At 39.1% G+C, this 18,270-nt stretch overlaps 1 protein-coding gene across 7 annotated transcripts in view; it reads left to right on the top strand.

Moving 5' to 3' along the window:
* The window catches only part of CUNHXorf23 (chromosome unknown CXorf23 homolog), a 33,684-nt gene extending 17,495 nt beyond the window's left edge, over positions 1-16,189 (top strand). For 4 of the 7 annotated variants that reach the window (XM_017831456.1, XM_017831452.1, XM_017831453.1 and 1 more), the window contains exons 10-13: positions 861-975; positions 5,763-5,858; positions 10,238-10,393; positions 10,531-11,556. In XM_017831456.1, the coding sequence (XP_017686945.1) occupies positions 861-975; positions 5,763-5,858; positions 10,238-10,393; positions 10,531-10,587 (424 nt within the window). In that variant the 3' untranslated portion in view covers positions 10,588-11,556. Of the gene's footprint in view, positions 1-860; positions 976-5,762; positions 5,859-10,237; positions 10,394-10,530; positions 11,557-12,154 lie in introns of those variants that run through there. The other 3 variants (XR_001877515.1, XM_017831457.1, XM_017831458.1) reach the window with 3 other exon arrangements.
* The last annotated feature ends 2,081 nt before the right edge of the window (positions 16,190-18,270 follow it).

Raw genomic sequence — 18,270 nt, 5'->3', positions numbered from 1 at the left:
AGCAGTGCACATTTCTCTACTAAGTGTGGCTGTTCTGGAGTTTGATGTGAGGAGGGTTATGCTATCAGGGTAATGTAGGCTGAGGGCAATAAAGGCATCATAGCATTTTCCTGAGGTTGAGGGGGTTTAACAGTTCATGTGAGATACTGATGATGCCTATGAGTTTGTGCAGTGTGCCTCTATTTTTTCCTTATTAATTTATTTTCCAGCTAGGTAAACTATTTTTTTTTGTTTCATAAAATATGAGTTTTGACTTCTGGTGTTACTTTTCGCGGTAAATGTTTTATTTAGACATTACAGATGCATCTGTACTAGTAGTATGCTCAGTAAAAAAGGAAAAAAAAAACCAGAACAACGAAATGCCATAAAAACAAGCAAGCAAAAGTTCAAATCCAGAATAAACTGCTTGCTGAGGATGAAACGAGTATGTAGCAATTTATCTGAGCTTCTGTCATATTGGGGATGTCATGAAATGGCAAGTTCTCTACAACTTTACAACTCTAGTGTGTGAAGATACTGAAGTGCAAAAAGCGTTTCCACCAGTGGAGGGCAGCAGTGACCCGCCGAGAGGGCTGGGCCGGGGGAAACCTGACTGTCATAGCCAGAATTTCAGGAAGCAGAGCATCTCTGCTAATTTGTCATTGCACAAAAGAATACACATTGCTACATAATTCTATGAAATTTGAGCCTAGACTAGTAATTTGTCGAATATCCTAGGAAAAAAATTACTTAAAAACTGCCACTCTGCATTTGTGATACAGTTGCCAGAATAAGCTAATTTAAAATACAGGGTGTTGACGTGCCATGGCTTAACATGTTTGCTGTTCTTTCTCTTTCCCTCTCTCTCTCATACGCATCAGGAACCAGCAAAGCTGCAGTCTTTCAAAGTTACAAACCTCTCAACTTGATGGCTTCCAAAAGCCTATGAGGTTCATTAAGCCAGCTTTCAGGAAATTTATTGGGAGACCTCATCTGGTAAGTCTAAATATAGAAATAGTAGCTTCCGCACTGTTGATGTATAATTCATTTTTTTTGCTGAATTGTCTGTGCTGATGTAAATTTAACAATCTCTGTCTTGCCCTTTTAAATTTCAAGTGAGGCTTCATTATCTTCCATCTGTGCTCAACAATAAAAATACTCATAATTTCACAGCCCTAGTGCAAGAGTACTTCCTCAGGTATTTGTTGGAGCAGAAATTAATACAAGTGAGCTAAAAATACTTTGCTACCCCTGTTTTTCTTTCTGTAAAAGAAATATGTATCTAGTATCATATTTCTTCCATGTAATGGTGTAACATCTGCATGGTAAAATAGAAAGCCTTGTTATGGAGCAGGTAATCTGAGGTAATATTGAATAGTTTGAGAAAAAGAGTACTCTACTGCATTCTAGTTGTCAGTGGTTGGAAGGGAAGGTGTGAATCTTGTGTAGGTGGTATTGTTACTGAAACAGTGTTTCTCCTCATTATGACAAAAGTTCTGGAAAGCACTTATTTTAAATAAAAATGAGGAGCAAATCACATAATGAGAAGTGTCTGAAATAACATTCCTGATGATGGAATGTTAAAGAATGGAATATCTTCGTTGATATTGCATATATGAAACCTAGTTTTGGACAATTAGTCTTTCTTAGGCTATCTTTCTGTGGTGTGCTTTAATACTGAAATGGTCAAGACAGTTCTATTAGGTTCAGTAGAAATAAACTTGTCTGTTTTGGAAAATTCCTTCTAAATAAATGTAGTAATTTCCAATTGCTTGTGCTTGTCTAACTTGGGGAACTGGTGAGACTAGAAAAGCTTTATTAATGTGTGCAGTATAATTCTAAAACATTTTCTTTCTTTCTAATGGCTGCAAAATAAAGAGGAGATTAACAGAAATTGTCATTCTTTATACACTGTAACTAATACCCTATGGACAGGATTCCAGAAGCCCATGAAACTTTTCTGAGATCCATCAAAAGTAGCTTTTATGTAATCAATTCTGGAATGTAGCTGTCTTGCAGATACAACAGTGGCTCTTTCAGTGTATGGGAATGCAGGATTTTAATGGTAAAAAAATATTACTTCCTCCAGACTAAGATTAAAGCTTCCCAACACAAGTAGTAACTGCTCATTAAGTAATTGTATTGGGTCTGACTGAGGTGGAGTTAATTCTCCCCTCGGCATCCCTCACAGTGCTGTGGTTTGCATTGGTAACCAGGAGGGTGTTGGTAACACAGCAGAGTTTTGGTTACTGGTGGGCAGTGCTCCACAACATCAAGAATGCCTCTCCCACATCCTCCCTCACCCACTAGGCTGGGGGTGGGCAAGATCTTGTGGGCATAGGCCAGGACAGCTGACCCAAACTGACTATATGACATCTGCTCAGCAATACAAGCTCAGAGAAAGGAAGGATATATGGGGAGGAATTGATTATTATGACATTTGTCCTGTGGAGCAACCACTGTGGGTACTGAGGCCCTACTTCCTGGTAAGTGGATGGATGTTGACTGCTGATGGGAAGTAGAGAATAAATCTATTGTTTCCCTTTGCTTCTGCTTGCAGACTTTGATTTTGCTTTATTGAACTGCCTTCTTGACCCATGAGTTTTTTAAAATGTTTTTTTCTCCTTCCCTGCCCTGCTGAGGAGGGGAATGATAGAGTTGCTTGGTGGGCACGTGGCATCCCAACAAAATCAACCTACCAGAGTAATATAGTATTGCAATAAAAAGGAGGTTAGTTTCAAATAGACAATAGGTTATCGTTAAATGTGCTGAACATTCAGGAAGATTGCATTTTCTATTTAAAAGTGAACTGCAGACATGCAGTCTTTAGGAAGTCCTGCACTGCAGTAAGGAATTGTTCCCTTTGGAACAACAGTAGCTGTGTAAGCATGGCCATTACAAATGCAAGGCATCCTAAAGATGGAGTGACTCTTCATGGTCAGCCATGCAGAGGCTGATTATGTCTTGAAGGTACAATTGTCTGTCTGTGGTGGTGGGGAAACAGTTTTCCCTCTGAAATTATAAAATGGTAAAACCCCAGGGGGTGGTGACCCTTGAAGTTTTGAGGTTTTACCCAATGAGCGCTTCTGCAAAATATAAACATATCACAAGCAGAACGGAAGAGAAGGTTAGTTGTGTTGTTGTAGAAGAAGTAGCCATGTTGTAAAGCCACGAGGAGAAGCAGCAGTAGCCCCGCTGGGGGTGGGCTGCAGGGACTTTGGAACAGTGTTAAACTGAGCTAAGTGCCTGTAGCTAGAAAGCTGAAGGAGTTTTCTCCACCGTGAGTGGGCAAATGGAGCAGCGGCAGAGGCAGCAGCGGACAGAGGACAGTGGCAAAGAGCCAACAGATAAGAACTGAAGAAGCAGCAAACAGCAGCCAAGGAAGACACAGAGTTGTCTGAGAGAGCCGAGAGAGAGAGCCAGCAGCAGAGAGAGAACTGAGTTCTACAGAGAAAGTTTGGGTAAGAACTGAAACTAAAACCCCAAACTCCTTGGAGACCTCTGAGAAAGGAGGATGATGATGGACTCTTACTTGAAAGAGTCTTAGAGTGCTACAGCACTGCAGAAAGGAGCTAAAAAGCTCCGAGAAGGAATGCAGAGGGGGTGACCTTGGCCCCCCCGCTGCTTGAGACAGAGCACGGAGCTCTGCAAAGGGACTTGAATCCCCTGAAGATAAGGACCGTCATGAAGACCCCTGTGCTTTGTGATGTGACGTGGTGATAGTGCCGTTCTCCTGGGAAACGCAGCCCAGGGGAGAGGAGCCTCTCTTTTTAGACTGTGGCCTGTGGGGTTTTGTATCCCGTGTTGTGTGTTGTGAGAGATCTCGCTCTAGCTGTTGTGTGTGGGAGAGAGAGAGAGAGCCTGTTGTGTTTTAGAGATTGCTGCTCTGAGAGTAGGAAGGGATCTTTTCTTTCTTCCCTCCTGGACTTTTATTTGGAGGGGAGAAGAGATTTGATCCATTGTAAATACTTATGTCATGGTAGAGATAGCTAAGATTGTATATAATGTATTGTAGTATTTATTTGTACAGTCATTGTAATATATTCCCTTTCCCCCATTCTGAGTCTTGTGTAGTGTCTGGAAACCATCTCACACTGGGTTGAGATGTGGGAGGGGGTTTGGACTAGGGAATTAGATTTTGGGGTTCTCAAACCTTGACATTGTCTAACCTTTATTGTAACAAGTGTCCATCTAGCCTTGTACTCTACTGACAAAAGGAGGATAGCTAAAGAGGGAAGTAGAAAATCAGAACAAATATTTTTTTTTTAATTTAAAACTTCTGGTTTAGGAAGTTTCTGAGAAGTAGGTTGCTATATCTTTGTATCAAGTTATTCTAATGTTTGTGTTTCCATAGTGTACTTTAGTCTTGAGGAAGGAGAGAATGGGAAAGGCTATATCCACAGTTAATTAAAGCAAGCTTTGTTTTAATTCCTAGAGGTTTATTTTTAACTGTAACAGGGAATTTTCTTGAATACTTTTTTTCATCTTGATGAATTCCCAGCTTTAAGGAAGAGTGTACTTCAACTGGGAGCTTCCAGCTTGTGTTGCGTGGAAGAAACTAATTTGATTTTTGTGGAGTGTCTTCATATTCTTAGAATAAGAAGGGAGCTGCAAGTTTCCTGACATGGTTTTCCCTCTTTAATTTTAAGTTTCCATACCTTTTTCTCAGAAAAGCCACTTTGATTACTTTGAACTCACTCCATCAAGTCTTTCTTCCTCTCTTTTTTTGTTCTCTGAATCTCTTCTTGTCAAGGCATTGTAAGAAGCTAAATAGTTGAGTTGTAGATAATAATATAGTCTAAAACAGCAAAGAAAAAAAACAAAGCTTAAATTCTGGTTAAAAGTTAAATTGGATTCTGACACCATTCTATTATGTTTATACACACACACCACACCTTCAATTAGTAACAGTGTTCCTGGAGAGTTTTGGTAGTTTACTAGTGAAAAAAAGTTCTGTGAACAGCAAAATATGCATTTGCATTTCTTATTAGATGTTAGAATATATTAAATATTTCAGGACAATTCTTTTCTTAGGTTCTTTTTAAAATATATTTGAAGCTGTTAAAATTTCCTTTGAGAAAATGGAGTTCAACAGCATTGGAATGCGTCTGTGATTATTCAAGAATGGAACATAAACAAAAAAAAATAATTTGATTGATAAGGGTTCATCAGTAAGTCTGTTCTGCCTGTATTAGGTGACTTTAATGTAGTACATGCCAGTATATGGCAATGATTCTGTAAATATTTATGATCCTATGCAATGATGGAAGAGAGTGACATCCTCTGGAGGTAGCTGTCATAGGGAAAGTTGGAAAAGGGCCAAAATGCACAGGTAGGTCAGTGGCTGGAGTGCTCTGTTTTAGGCAACCATGGCTGTTTGACTGCAGCTGTTCGAGGTGTTGACACAACAATTTCAATACCAATTGTCTGTGTGACTTGCTTTTGAAATTGTCTGTGTTTCTGTGGTGGGCAAGCAATCCTCAGATGCTCTCCTGAAACACAGAGTTAAAAGTAGAATTTTCTAAGTACCAGTGTAACATGCTACACAACTGTTTGATTGCTGTGGAGGTGTGCACACTAACAGCGTGTGCCTCTGCCATCCCTTCAGCCAGCCTGCACTGCAGGCCCCTTGCTCCTGGTACTCTGTTCCTTTAAATGGTGTCATTGTGTCAAATGCTACAAAACTAAAAATGTTGCACTATTTGTTAGGATGACCTGAACGTTTTTTATTTTTCTCTTGAATAATTTAGTAACCTTAACCTATAACTCTGTTTCTCTACTAGAATTCTTACTATTCTTCAAAACCAAGTGATACTTACCCTCACAGACGAATTAGAGGACACCTTGAAAATGCAGGACCCATCAGAAGGCACTTTAAGGTACAGATCATCTTTTATCAGTTGTTTGTACATAAAATGGTGATTGAACCTGTTGAGTTTAGTAACAGGACACACACTTTTGAAGGTATTAAATGCCATGCCACATAGTGTCATCACAGCTGAATTGTTTCCATTGTTCCAATGGGAGGCTTAGCTTTTAGCAGGTAAGAGGGCTGGCAGTGGATTGAGCAGAGTTGTCCAGTATTGTGTCCATGCAGTTGAAATAAATAAGTTAACTGCAAAGTTGAGAAGGAGAACTGCAGAAATTGGACAGTGACTAGAAAGCTCATCTATCCAAAAAACCAAGCTGCTCAGCTGTCTTTCCTTCACATGGCAGAAGCCCAGACTATTTCCAAAGACTGGGAGATATGAGTTATATTACTTTCAGAATTGTATTACTAACCTTTTCAAACAGGGATTTCTGGGGAATTCATCTTTTGTGAGTACCCTGCGTACTGCTAGCTGTGCATAAAAAAGATTGAAGGAAGTGAAGTTTTATTCTCAGGGCCTTAAGATGTTAAAGGGGTGGGCATCTACTCTGGGGTAGTGCAATGGCTTTCTAATGCCTTTTGATTGCAAAATGTATCCTGGGTTCAGCAGAAAAACAAAACACTTTCTTCCTTTTCTCCTAACAGTGAAATGCTATGTATGGGTCCAGTTAGAGCTGTTTATGTGAGAAGTATTAATCAAATCTAAAGCAACTTACACTAATTTTCTACCTTAAAGTTACTCCTACTTTTTTAATAGGTGTGTTTTCAGGAGTAAAATAATACACAGAATGAGTAGTCATCTTTCCTGTTTTGTAGATAGTGAAGTTGAAGTAAAATTTTAATGGCTAAGTAGCTGTAATTTTTGGATGAAACTTTGAAAGGAGGGGGGAGTGTTCGTGTGTGTTGTGTGTGGGGTTTTTTTGATTTCCTCCTTTCCCCCTTCTTCCCCTTCCCCCCCCAGCTAAACATAAGAACTGTTGGATAAAAAGGCTTTTAGCCTCTGCTGCTTATATGTGCACTGCCAGTCAATCTCAGATAGCTAAGCTAATACTAGCAAAAAAGGCTGTCTTTATTCTGCTGGAGAAAAGTCTTTTTCCAAGCTGAAGTTAGCAAGTGTCAGCCTGATATAACTATTTTAACAAGTAAGAACATCATAGCCTCTTGATCACCATGTTGTCACCCTCCAGGTGATGGAAGTGTCTTTAGCACTGGCTGCCAGATCTCTGAGGCAGTGTGGATGCTCCCTTCATTTACCTCAATTCTGCTGGAGACTGGACAAGCATGAAACTGTCCATTTAAGTTGTCATCTGACAGATTATACAAATATTGTTGTATCCAATGATCTGTCCCATGGAGTTTTGATATTTGTAGGGAAAATAGCATATGCACTGGTATTGCAGTTTGCATATTTGTATAGCACTTTTATCATTGCCATGGAAACAGCAATGCTGATTTCACTTAATTTCATCAACTTTTTTTTACATTTAATTTCCTCCTGTGTAAAGGGGCTTTTCCTTCTCATGCTGTTGGTGAAATTAAGGTGATTTGAGTATCTTCTATACTCAGGACTTTCTTGGCTCATTTAAAAAAAAAAACCACAACAACATACAAACAAAGCCCCACCAAAAAAACACATGCAGAGAATCCTGTTCTCTGACACCCCAACCCCCTCCCAAAAAATCACACCCCGTTTTTTTCTTGATAAATATATAATGGGGGCATTTAAACTTAGTAAGCAAAAAATGGGGGTTACTCGGAGTATTTTTTAAAAAAGCATAAGGTCTTTTCCCACTTTTTGGGAAAAGACAAAAACTGCTGTTCTGAAATATAAAGGATCTGGAGAAGTTTTACAAAATTTAAAAGGTCTTTTTTGTAATGACACTTTGCAATGAATCACTAAGCCAGGCTTTGAGTACGGGCACAGTGATCTTTAAAACTAAACTGCCTTCACTTTTTAAACACAGTGCAGTGTATTAATGGCTGTGGTGGGTTCACCCCTGCTAGCAGCTAAGCACCACACAGCTGCTGCCCACTCTCCCCTCAGCTCCCTTCCTCTCCCAGCAGTATGTGAGAGAGAATATGGAGAACAAAAGTGAGACAACTCATGTTGAGATGAAGACAGTTCAACAAGTGAAGAAAAGAGGAAGAAAAAAGTGATGCAAAGGCACTCACCACCTCTCACGAGGTGACTGATACCCAGCTGGTCCCCAGGCAATGGCTGCCTGCTCCAAAACCACCTTCCCTCAGTTTCTGTTGCCAGAGAGGCAACAGGAGGTCATATGGCATGTGACATCCCTGTGCTCAGCTTGGGCCAGCTGTCCTGGCTCTGTCCCTTCCCAGCTTCTTCCTTGGTGTACTTGCTGAGGGGCAGAGTGGGGAAAGAAGAGAAAGTGTTGGTGCAGTGCAGGTACTGCTGGGCAATAACCAAAACATTGGTGTGCTCCCAGTGCAGTTTTAGTCACAAACACAAAACACAGCACCATGCAAGCTGCTGTGAAGAAAACTAACTCCATCCCAGCCAGACTCAATGCAGTGGTATCTGTTTGCTCATATAGCTTATTTTAGAGCCTCAGGCTATTTGTTCATAGGAATTATCATTAGCATTATTTATAAAACAGTCTTTATGTAAAACTAAATGCTACTTTAGCAGATTTTTTTTCTTATTTTTAGACCAGAAGTTACTGATGTTTCCCACACACTTTAGATTACCTTGTTTTGCTCTAAGCTATGTGTGACTGAGGTGCCTGTATATATATCATCTGTTAACTTTGTCTACAGCAGATTCTGTTCTACATTAATAATACTGCTATTCTCCTCCCTCCCCACTTATGGAACATGTAGATACTTAAGTTGAAACATCTAAGCTGTCTGTAGTGGAATTTTCAATCTCTTGCAGCTTTTCCCCATGTCTTACTTGTTCTGCTCCTTTGCCTATTGTCATACAAGTGCAGTGGCAGACCACCAAGGCCCCCTTTCTAGCCTCTGAAGTCAAAGAGAACCATAGCAGATATGGGGGAAAAAGGGAACTTTTAATCTTAACTGTGTTCAGGGTGTTAATCCAGCATTAAAAATGCCCTTCAGTTTTCCCTGGGTAGGCATATACCCACTTAAAACAGCCAAGTGCACATAAATTTTTTATGCCTGCACTTTGATACTCTTCAGGAAAGGCACTGGCATTTAATAGCCTTCTGCAAGTGACCTCCATCAGAGTAACCTTGGAGGAATGATGGGGCCAGCTTCTCAGTTATCCCCTGCAAAGTAGGTGGGTGAAGTGACTTGGGAAATAACAAAACCTCTGTTCTTCACATGTACAGTCCTTTCTTAGTTGCTCATCAGCCACATAGTGGAAAATGCAGTGGAAAAACTGGTACTAAAGTTATTGCAACTTCAGAGCATGTGATTTTCTTGAAGTGATCCTTACTCTGTCAAAAGGAGACCAGTTTTGCCAAAGTAATTATGTCATGCTCAAGAAGGGCTATTTCTGTGATATATTTTTTCTCCTACCCTTCAAAGGTGTTTGTAAAAAGACAAGACTTTATATGGTCAAGAGGTTTCCTCTGATTTTAGCTGAAAAGCCATTGTTTGTTTAAATTTGGATGGGGTGGAGAAACTAAATTTAAAAGATCAAAGTATACATGAATGCTTTATGTCAGGACTGTGCTGGAAAACTTAAAATGGCAGTACTGCAAAACTGAGAAATTATGACAGTTTTTCTTACTCTAAAAATTTTTTACCACCTATTTTGTTGGATGTCTGAGTGCTTAGTAATAAAAATCTTTTTCTAGCTTTAGCTGCTCTGGTCAGTGTTGATCTTTCTTCTCTCTGTGTATTTATAATGCCATTCATTGTTAAGTCTTTTGCTGTCTCTATGGCCTCCACTCCTAGTCTCATGCTAGGTTAGTTTACAGTATTCCAGTCTGGGGGTATCAAAGGCATAGAGCAATGTATGTATGTATGTTCAGACTGTAAAGACCTTAAACTATATGAAAAGCATATATACTGACTTCTGCAACACCTGTGCCCACTGCAAGCTTGGCATCACTGAATTTGTTCGTGGCAATGAGTTGTTGTCTGAAAGTTTTTTGTTGATGGAGTGTGCCTCTCCTTAAAGGTTGAAAAAAAAATGTTTAAAGGCTGTACAGTACATTTGCTTTTTTCCTAAGAGGAAGATAATTTAGATGTTTTAAACAGTAATGCAGCAGGTCTTCAATCCAAGTGGTAGCTAATGGTCTGAGAAATAATAAATGGAAGTAAAGGAACAGGGTGTGCACTTCCAAATGAACGCTTCTGTCGCTGGGTGCTGTAAGTTTTACACGTGTATAACTGTAAAATGAACTTCTGAGTTTTGGTGCCCTCATTTTGCACATTTTTTTTTCTCCCTTCCCCCAGAGCAACTCTGCAGATGGCCGTTTGCAATCCCATTATAAATCAGGCTTAGTACAGAAGGGTTTATATATTCAGGCTAAGTACCAGCGGTTACGTTCTGTTGGTGTAAGGGGATTTACCACTAATAAATTCAGAGATGGATTTTTGAGGAAAGAAAAGGTAAGTTGGATTAATTTATTTTTTTTACTAAGCCATTTATAAAATATGCATATTCATAAGATCCATTTCAATTTTTAAATCCTCATGGACTAACTTTGATAGAATTTTCTGGAATATTGGCTCTTTGTACTTTACAGGCAACCTTGATTGTGTACTCCTGTTTCTTCCATGTTTATTCTATGGAAACTTGCTGAAACTTGCTTCGGGTAACTGCAAATCAGAGGTGGCCTCTGAGATTCTGTGGTTGCCCCGTTTCAGTATTCTTTTCTTGAACTCAGTTGATTTCTCTTCCTACTGACAGGACAAGAAAGTGGCCTTCTGTGAAAAAAAATACTCTGTCCTCTTAAGCTATGGTTTTAAATCGAAGTCAAGGGTATTAATTTTTTTAATACATCTGTGTGCTTCCCCTCTTTGTTATGTTACCTTAAATTAATCATGTGCTTTAAAGTATGCACCGGTGTGCCGCTCTGAATAAAACATCCTACACCATATAATGTCTCTGTAAAATGGTTTGATAAGCCTGAACTGGAATAGACATATCTGGTTTATGATGCTTTGATTTTCAGTGTGTATGCGACAACAATAATGTTGAACTGCAGAAGAACTTTTGAACCATATAAAATGTTACAGCTTTTATGAGGATCAGTAGTTAAAACATTCTAAATCCTGTGTTAGAATTGAACAAATATGATCAAAGTAGTATGAAGTTACTGGTGACATCAGAGAGTTGGATTAGATGACCCACACAGCCCCTTGCGGTTCTGTGTTCTTGTGTGAATTCTTGTTTTGTAATTCTGTGTCCATACAGCTACAAGTAAATACACTCGCATACATAAGAATTTGTAGTTGGATTAGAGTTCAGCTCTTAGAGTACAGAGGCACCTTAGAGCACAGGGTCTTACAGCTGTTTTCAAAAAATGTCAAGTTGACAGCCCAGTGGGGGGGGGGAAGCCCCCCAAAAATGTTAAACAAACAGAATAAAAAACAAAACAGAAAGAAACCAGGCACTTGGGACAAGGTAAACGGGTCACTTATTACTGAAGTATATTACTGAAGTAAATGCCTCTTATATTTGCATGGGCCCTGACAAGTATTATCTCTGAGGGTTAAATTGAATTAGAATTAGTCAAAAATAGATATAGAAAGATTACACACACCCCTCCCCCCAAAATTATGAGTTTGTAAAATGGGTATAGAAGTGTTATAATTTTATTGTAGTGAGCTTTCCCCAGTAATTTCCAGTGTTCTTCAATAATTGGCTATTAAGGTTCTTGTCTGGAACCTATAACACATGCTTAACACAATCTGGCTACTAGATATTATGATTTGAATCACAGAATTATAATGAGTTCTAAATTTTGATTTTTTTTTTCTTTATTAGACCTAATGAATTTGAGTATGTTTAAGTAAAATAAATGCTGAAGAATAAGTATGACAACCGTGTTCCTAACAGCATAATGGTTGCTGGTTGGCTAATTCTTAAAAACCAAAACTGTTCCTCAAACTCTAGCATTTTGTCTGTTGTAACAATTAAACTTGTCAAGATTTGTTAAAGTGGCCTGAACATCTTTATTTCACTTTACTTCATTGGAAATAATAATACTTGTGCATCCTTTAGGGTACAGTCTTTACAATTGTGCTGTTTCAATCCATAATTGAAAGAATCTGACATGTTACATACCATAATACAGTACTTATGAAAGTTGAGAGGGTTTTTCTGCTGTTACAAATCGGGAGTAATTATTTTTTTTCTCTGTGTAGGGAAATCTAAATATTGCAACAGAAACCTGAACTGAACTGTGATCCTGAAGTTGAAACAGATAACACAGCAAAGGGAGCATCTGTTCGTTTTTTGACAACTTTGTCAAGACTTAAAATAGGATAAAGGAACTAACGCTGTAACTTTCTTGATTAAAAAATAACTTTATTTTGAATGCTGCAGAACTTTTTTACAGTTTTAATAATTGCTTTTAAAGTACAGTATTCAACTGAAACATCATGGTGTGTACCTTTTAGTTCCTTTGGCATACCAGTCTCAAGTAAGGAAGTCGTTGAAGGGAGTCTTATTTATTAAATACTTTCTCTCTCAGCATGTTGCTACAGATGGGACTTGAGTTGTTATACCCAGAAGTTTATATGTTGAAAGTTTTTTGCTTATGTAATAATAAAAAGGAAAAAAAAAAGTGCCTGAATTGTTTGGTAATAGCACATTAGCTCAGGATTTTCCAAGTAATGACCTTTTAGGTTGTGCAATAGATTTTACACCTCTGTTCAGCCATTTCCATAAAACAGTATTTTGTATTACTTTAGTTTAATAATAATACTTGGGTTTCTGATATGTATGTACATTTGTAAATTGTTAGAATGTTGGGACAACTTTTGGCATTTGATTAAAATGAGTGGGAACGGGCAGGTATGTAAAGTAATGTAGCAGTAGCTTATAACTGCACTGAAAGCATGCTTGGGTTTGTTAGAGGGTTAGTTGGTCTGTACTCAAAATTATTCTGTCTCATTATATTTTGGTGTACGAGATTCTTGACCGAGCCACATTTCTCTAATCTTTTTTTGTTATAAATGATTTGGTGATTTCCTGGATTCTGAAATTGAGGCCTGAAGTATTTAATTACAAGAAAAAACAAAAAATGTAAGTTTTTGAAAGCATGTCTTCTAGCAGAGCTGTTCATAATTGAAACTGCTTTAAATGCAGATAGCTTGTAATTTTGCCAGTGATTCTCTGAAGTTTACCTTACTGCAATATTGTTGGGCTGAGCACAAAACTCAAATAGCCAGACCTGTTTCATAAGCAGCTATAAACAATATTGTATCTGTTTCCTGTTTATAGCCTTTGCCTTAATGCATAAGCTGTGGTAGGGTTGTGTGTCTGTATTACAGGTTTGTTTGGACTTTTTGCTGATGGTAAGGTAAAGATTCATAAAATGTAGTTTTAAGAGATGTTCTTAAGAAGGAAGTTGTTCACAATATCCATAATACATGCAGGCTAATGTATTTCCATAATTTCAAAGGTGTGTTAGCTATATAGAATGCAGGCTAGTCTCTGTTGTGGCTAGTAGATCAGAATTCAAATAATGAGTTTAGAGGTATGTTCAGGGGAAAGGAAACTTGTTTTTTGGGTGGAAAGTCAGGATGTGATTTCTGCATGCTTTTTTTTGTAATGGTTTTTTCCACAATTCCTTCAGTAGAGAGACTATTTGAAAATGTGGTTATGGCTCAGAACAGCTAAAATGGTGTCATGTAAGATCTTCAGTTCATGGGGAATAAGGCAGGAAGTGTGCAACATTCATTGATGTTATGGTCATTCAACAGTAACAGATGGTTTGTTTCTAAAACACAGATCTTCAGTTTAAATAACAATCATTAATGATTTAATTAGTTTTTCAGTAACCTCACATGCATACACAAAATGGGAAGTGAAAGGAAAGAAATTTCATGGCCGGATAGAGGCAGGCAACTTTCTGCAGATAAGAAAGTGGTATTTTACTTATGATGTCAGTGATGAATCTGGCAGAATCATCCCATGTAGAGTTACTGGGAGATGAAAATAAGGAATTGAAACAACAGGTTAAGTGAGTCAACCCAAAGCAAATGTGGAGTAGCTGCAGTTCTGATGAGTCTGCTGGTAAAGGAGCACTGCACGGGCCCCACAAATGAGGGCAGGTTTACCCTCAAGCCAACAAGCCTTTCACACAACTTTTGAATGTGCACTGTGAAAGACGTAAGAAGTGAAACCATATATGATAAAGGACGAACTACTGAAGCTGTATTGTCTCATTCAACAGGATACTACTGTGTCTCTAAGCTTCCTGCAGTGTTCTTACTAAAGCCTGGAAGTGAACTCATTGTTGAGCAAATGGGAAAAGTGGATACATGAAGAAACTTCTGACATGGCAGTTTTGCTAACACTGCTTGGAAGTAATGCTGAAGTAGTCAGACTTCAGTCAGTTAATGCTGCTTTAACCAGTTTTAAACATGTGACTGACTCCTCTGATTTTGTGCTTTCTTATTTTATCTATGCATGACTAGGTAACTCTAATTTGTTTTGTACTTTAACAGTTTAGCGTTCTGCTTTATTTCTACAACTGTGACCAACATATTACAAAGAAGTTTGGGGGTTTTCTTTAACATGTTTTCTGACTTTGATTCCCCCCCGCCCCTCACCTACCCTTACCCATCTCAAGATGAATGTAATGTGAAATATAGTTACTGTTTCAGTTGGTTTAGCTTTTATGTAAGGTGATACTATTTGCTCAAATCACATTCTTGACTGATAACTTCAGTAATTTGGGATTCTGTCATGATAAAACTTCCTAAATTTTATAAAATGCGTACAGAAATGTATGAATTTTATAAAAATTCAAGGCTTAGATGCTAGAGGCATCTACTCTATATCTGGTGTGAGACATTGCTATGTAGATTCATCTTTGTGAATTACAGGGGCCTGTGTCTACAGACATAGCCAAATCAAATTATTTATTCTTTTAGCACCGAAAATTCTGTTGAACTGGAATACAGTGTTTGGTTGAGAGCATTGTACTGAAGTTACTGATTGGGTTGTGAAGACACAGGAAAAAGTGTTAAGTAGAAGAAAGGTCAATTTACTTGAATAACTTGGTGCCTTTCTGTATTGTGACTGCATTGTAGAAAACACCTGTACAAAGACTTAAGTGAAATCCCGATCATTGCATTCTTTCTGATGGGAGCATGGGTTGATAACAGTTCTTGTTAAAATAACTGTTTACTTTAAATGCGAAAGCCTCAGTAGGAAAACAGTGACTCTTTTATTAGTAAAGTCACTGCATTTGCATTGGAAGGGCAAGTTGAAAATGTGATTGTCTTAAGAGCTTTCTAGCTTTCTGTTTTATACTTTGAAAATACAAATGTGAATTGCCTTTCTTTTGTTTAGCTTGAAATGGCTGTTAAATGCTCATGTCATTCTCAGTTGTTCACATGTGAAATTGTTTTTTTAATTGCTATCCAAAATGCAATGGGTTTAATATGACTAGAGTCTTCCTACTAAGTGTCTGAAATACTGAGTGGCTATGATGTTAGCAATTACATTGCTGATCCATTTAATCTCTGCATAAGTTGGTTAGAATCGTTACTTTAAACTTTGTGATGATTGGGTTCACAAGGTTCACAAAATTCTGGGTCTAGTAAGAAACAACACATTGCAAGGCTTCTACAAGCCTGCCTTAACTCTGATAATTACTTACATGTTTAAAATCGTTTTACCTGATGGATTTAGATGGTCTTGAGACCTGGACATAACTGTCTCAACTCAGGTAACTGATAGAGGTTGGGAAGAAATTCAGCTGATCGATTGCCTGTTGTGTAACAGTTTTTATCTGCTGCCTTCTTCCCTAGGGCCTCAGGGTGAAATGCTGAGTTTTGTTTAAATGAACTTGGTTGCTTTAAAGACAGAAAAAAATCCCAAGATAACACTGTTGTGGCATTAAAAAAGGCAGAGTTCTCAAAACTTGCTTGTTATGCATCGGAAGGTTATTTTCTGCCATGTCTTGGAAATGGATAGTTAGAATTGCTTGGAGAAGATGATAAAAATCATAACAAAGAGAGACTGATTTCTCAGTGTTTACCTTAGATTGTAAATGGAGGGTGTTCTTTAATTTCCTTGCTTTCTGAAAGGAAAGCTTTTCCCATTCTGTGTTAGAAACATGCCTCTTGCCTTTCTTCAAGCATCTGAACAGCAATCTACAATGTTCTTCATGGGAGAGCCCTCTTAAAAGACTTCAGACTTGCATCCTAATGAATCGGGGGGGATAAAAAAGGATGTTTCTGCACATAACTCTGACCCTTGACAGATGTCATTCCATTGCTGCAGGATTTGAAGATAAGGAAGTTCTTCAGCCTCCTTATGAAGGAAAGAAGTAATAAAAGCCATTTCAAGATCTCTGAAAGCCTCCCTTAACACGTGACTCCTTAATAGACCTTAAGGGTAGTCATGAACGTTTTTTCTGTTTCAGGCTTTGTGAGCATAAATTTTCAGTGTCAAGATCAGAGAAAACTCTTGTCATAACACCTGCCCCTTCCTTCTGTGCCTGGTGGTTTTTGTTGTTGGGGGGCTTTTGAGAAGGTATTTAGCCTTGTGGTTTAGTAGCTCTGTGCTGCCTGCCACTTTAATACAGTTTTCTTCTGCTCACTCTTCATTCCTCTGAATTTTATCTAAGAAGTCTAAATCTCATGTTGTCTTAGTACCTCATTTTCTGTAAATAATGTAGTAGATGGCTTTCATTTTGTGACTGGCTTCTCTTATGTCTTCATTATTGAAGGGAAGAGACAGGGTGGAAACAGTTGTTGTTTGAGTATGTTCTTCATGGAATAAAAAAAGCCTCATTGTTTTGTTTAAAGAATAGCAGGAATTTTTTTGCCCCCAGTTGAATGAGGGGAACTAATGTCCACTTCTAAGGAATAGATTGTTGGCGTTATTTATACTGTAGTTTCACAAGGACTGTCTAATGTGTGTATGTGCACATGTATGTACACATGCAAACACACTGTTAGAAGCCTTTAATGTAATTATTTCTAAGTGTGGATAAGAAATGACACTTTTGAACTACTGAAGCTGGAGTTAAATGCAAATGCAATTTAAGTCTGTAGTCTCTGACTCCACAAAGGTGCTTTTGACAATGTTATCCCATATCTAAAAGCCTCATTCATAAGTATATATAGTAAGATGTAGGTATGTTTATATGTATGTTTAACATAGTTTATATAAAATAAATGTAAATTTTCTTTCTACAGACAATAAATGTTTTCACAAAATTTTTACTTAAAAATAATTCAGTGATTTGATTCAGTAGTTATTAATGTTTGTTGTCATTTTCAGGGTAAAAAAACCCAGTTTTTTTTCAAAATAAATTCTGCTGTGCAGGGAATGGAGAAGTACAAAAATGTATCCTTTACGTTAGTGGCAGTTTTCTGTCTTCGTATACAAATTACTATCTGAGGTTAGAACAGGTTTGTTGTGGTTTTTTTTTTTTTTGCTTAACCTTTCATTAAGTCAAGGTGTTAGTGCTGTAAAATGTTATCTATATTTTATCTTTTATGACAGATTTTTTTTTTTTTAATCTGCACTTCTCCTCTGCTACTACTGTAGACCTGTGAGTGGAGGTGCCTATGTAGAAGCCTCCCCCCCTCGCGCGGTGCCTTTCTGTGCAAACATGTCATTGATTCGTGCACAGTTACTGCTCTTCCTTTCCCTCAGTGTTACTGGAGCTTCTCCTCTCCCTCCAGTAAGAATAATCAGTGCTCCTGTGCGCCTCTCCTCTTTTTAGTGAAACATCACCACCACCATACGTGCACTCTTCTTTAATCTTTTTGTCTTTTCTTCCTTCTTTCCTTCCTTCCCTGCCGACCTCTAAAGCCAAACCTGTGAGGATGTGGGAGAAGGAAGGCTATCCCCCTCCCGTCCCCTTCTCTCACGGGCAGGGCCTCCTTACTCGCGGAGGTGCCGGCGCGTGTCCCTGAAGGCAGAGCCCCGGCGCCAGGACCGGGCACGGCTCCCGGGGGCCGTGCGCGGACGGGGCAGGTGGGTGCCAGGAATCCCAGGTACCGCCCGTCCCGCCGCTTGGGAGCGCACTCCATCCTCCCCCAGCGCCCACATAGGGCGAGCTCCTGCCCCTCCCCGTGCCCGGCCGACAAGTCCTGGCCGGAGAGGGAGGGAACCACCCCCTTCCCCGCCGCTCCCCGCCGCCCCTGCCCCCGCCGGGACCGCGGCCCCGCTCCCTCCCCCGCTCCCCGCCCTCCTTCGCCCGCCGCTCCAGCTCCCGCCGGCCCGAGGCGGCGCAGCGGCTCTGGCGCAGTCTCGCGACACTTCCCGCAGCGCGGAGCCGGAGCGGCCG

The sequence above is a fragment of the Lepidothrix coronata genome, unplaced genomic scaffold, assembly GCF_001604755.1.
Source record: "Lepidothrix coronata isolate B3197 unplaced genomic scaffold, Lepidothrix_coronata-1.0 Scaffold191, whole genome shotgun sequence".
Classification (NCBI taxonomy): domain Eukaryota; kingdom Metazoa; phylum Chordata; class Aves; order Passeriformes; family Pipridae; genus Lepidothrix; species Lepidothrix coronata.
This window is presented reverse-complemented; position numbering and strand designations above follow the sequence as displayed.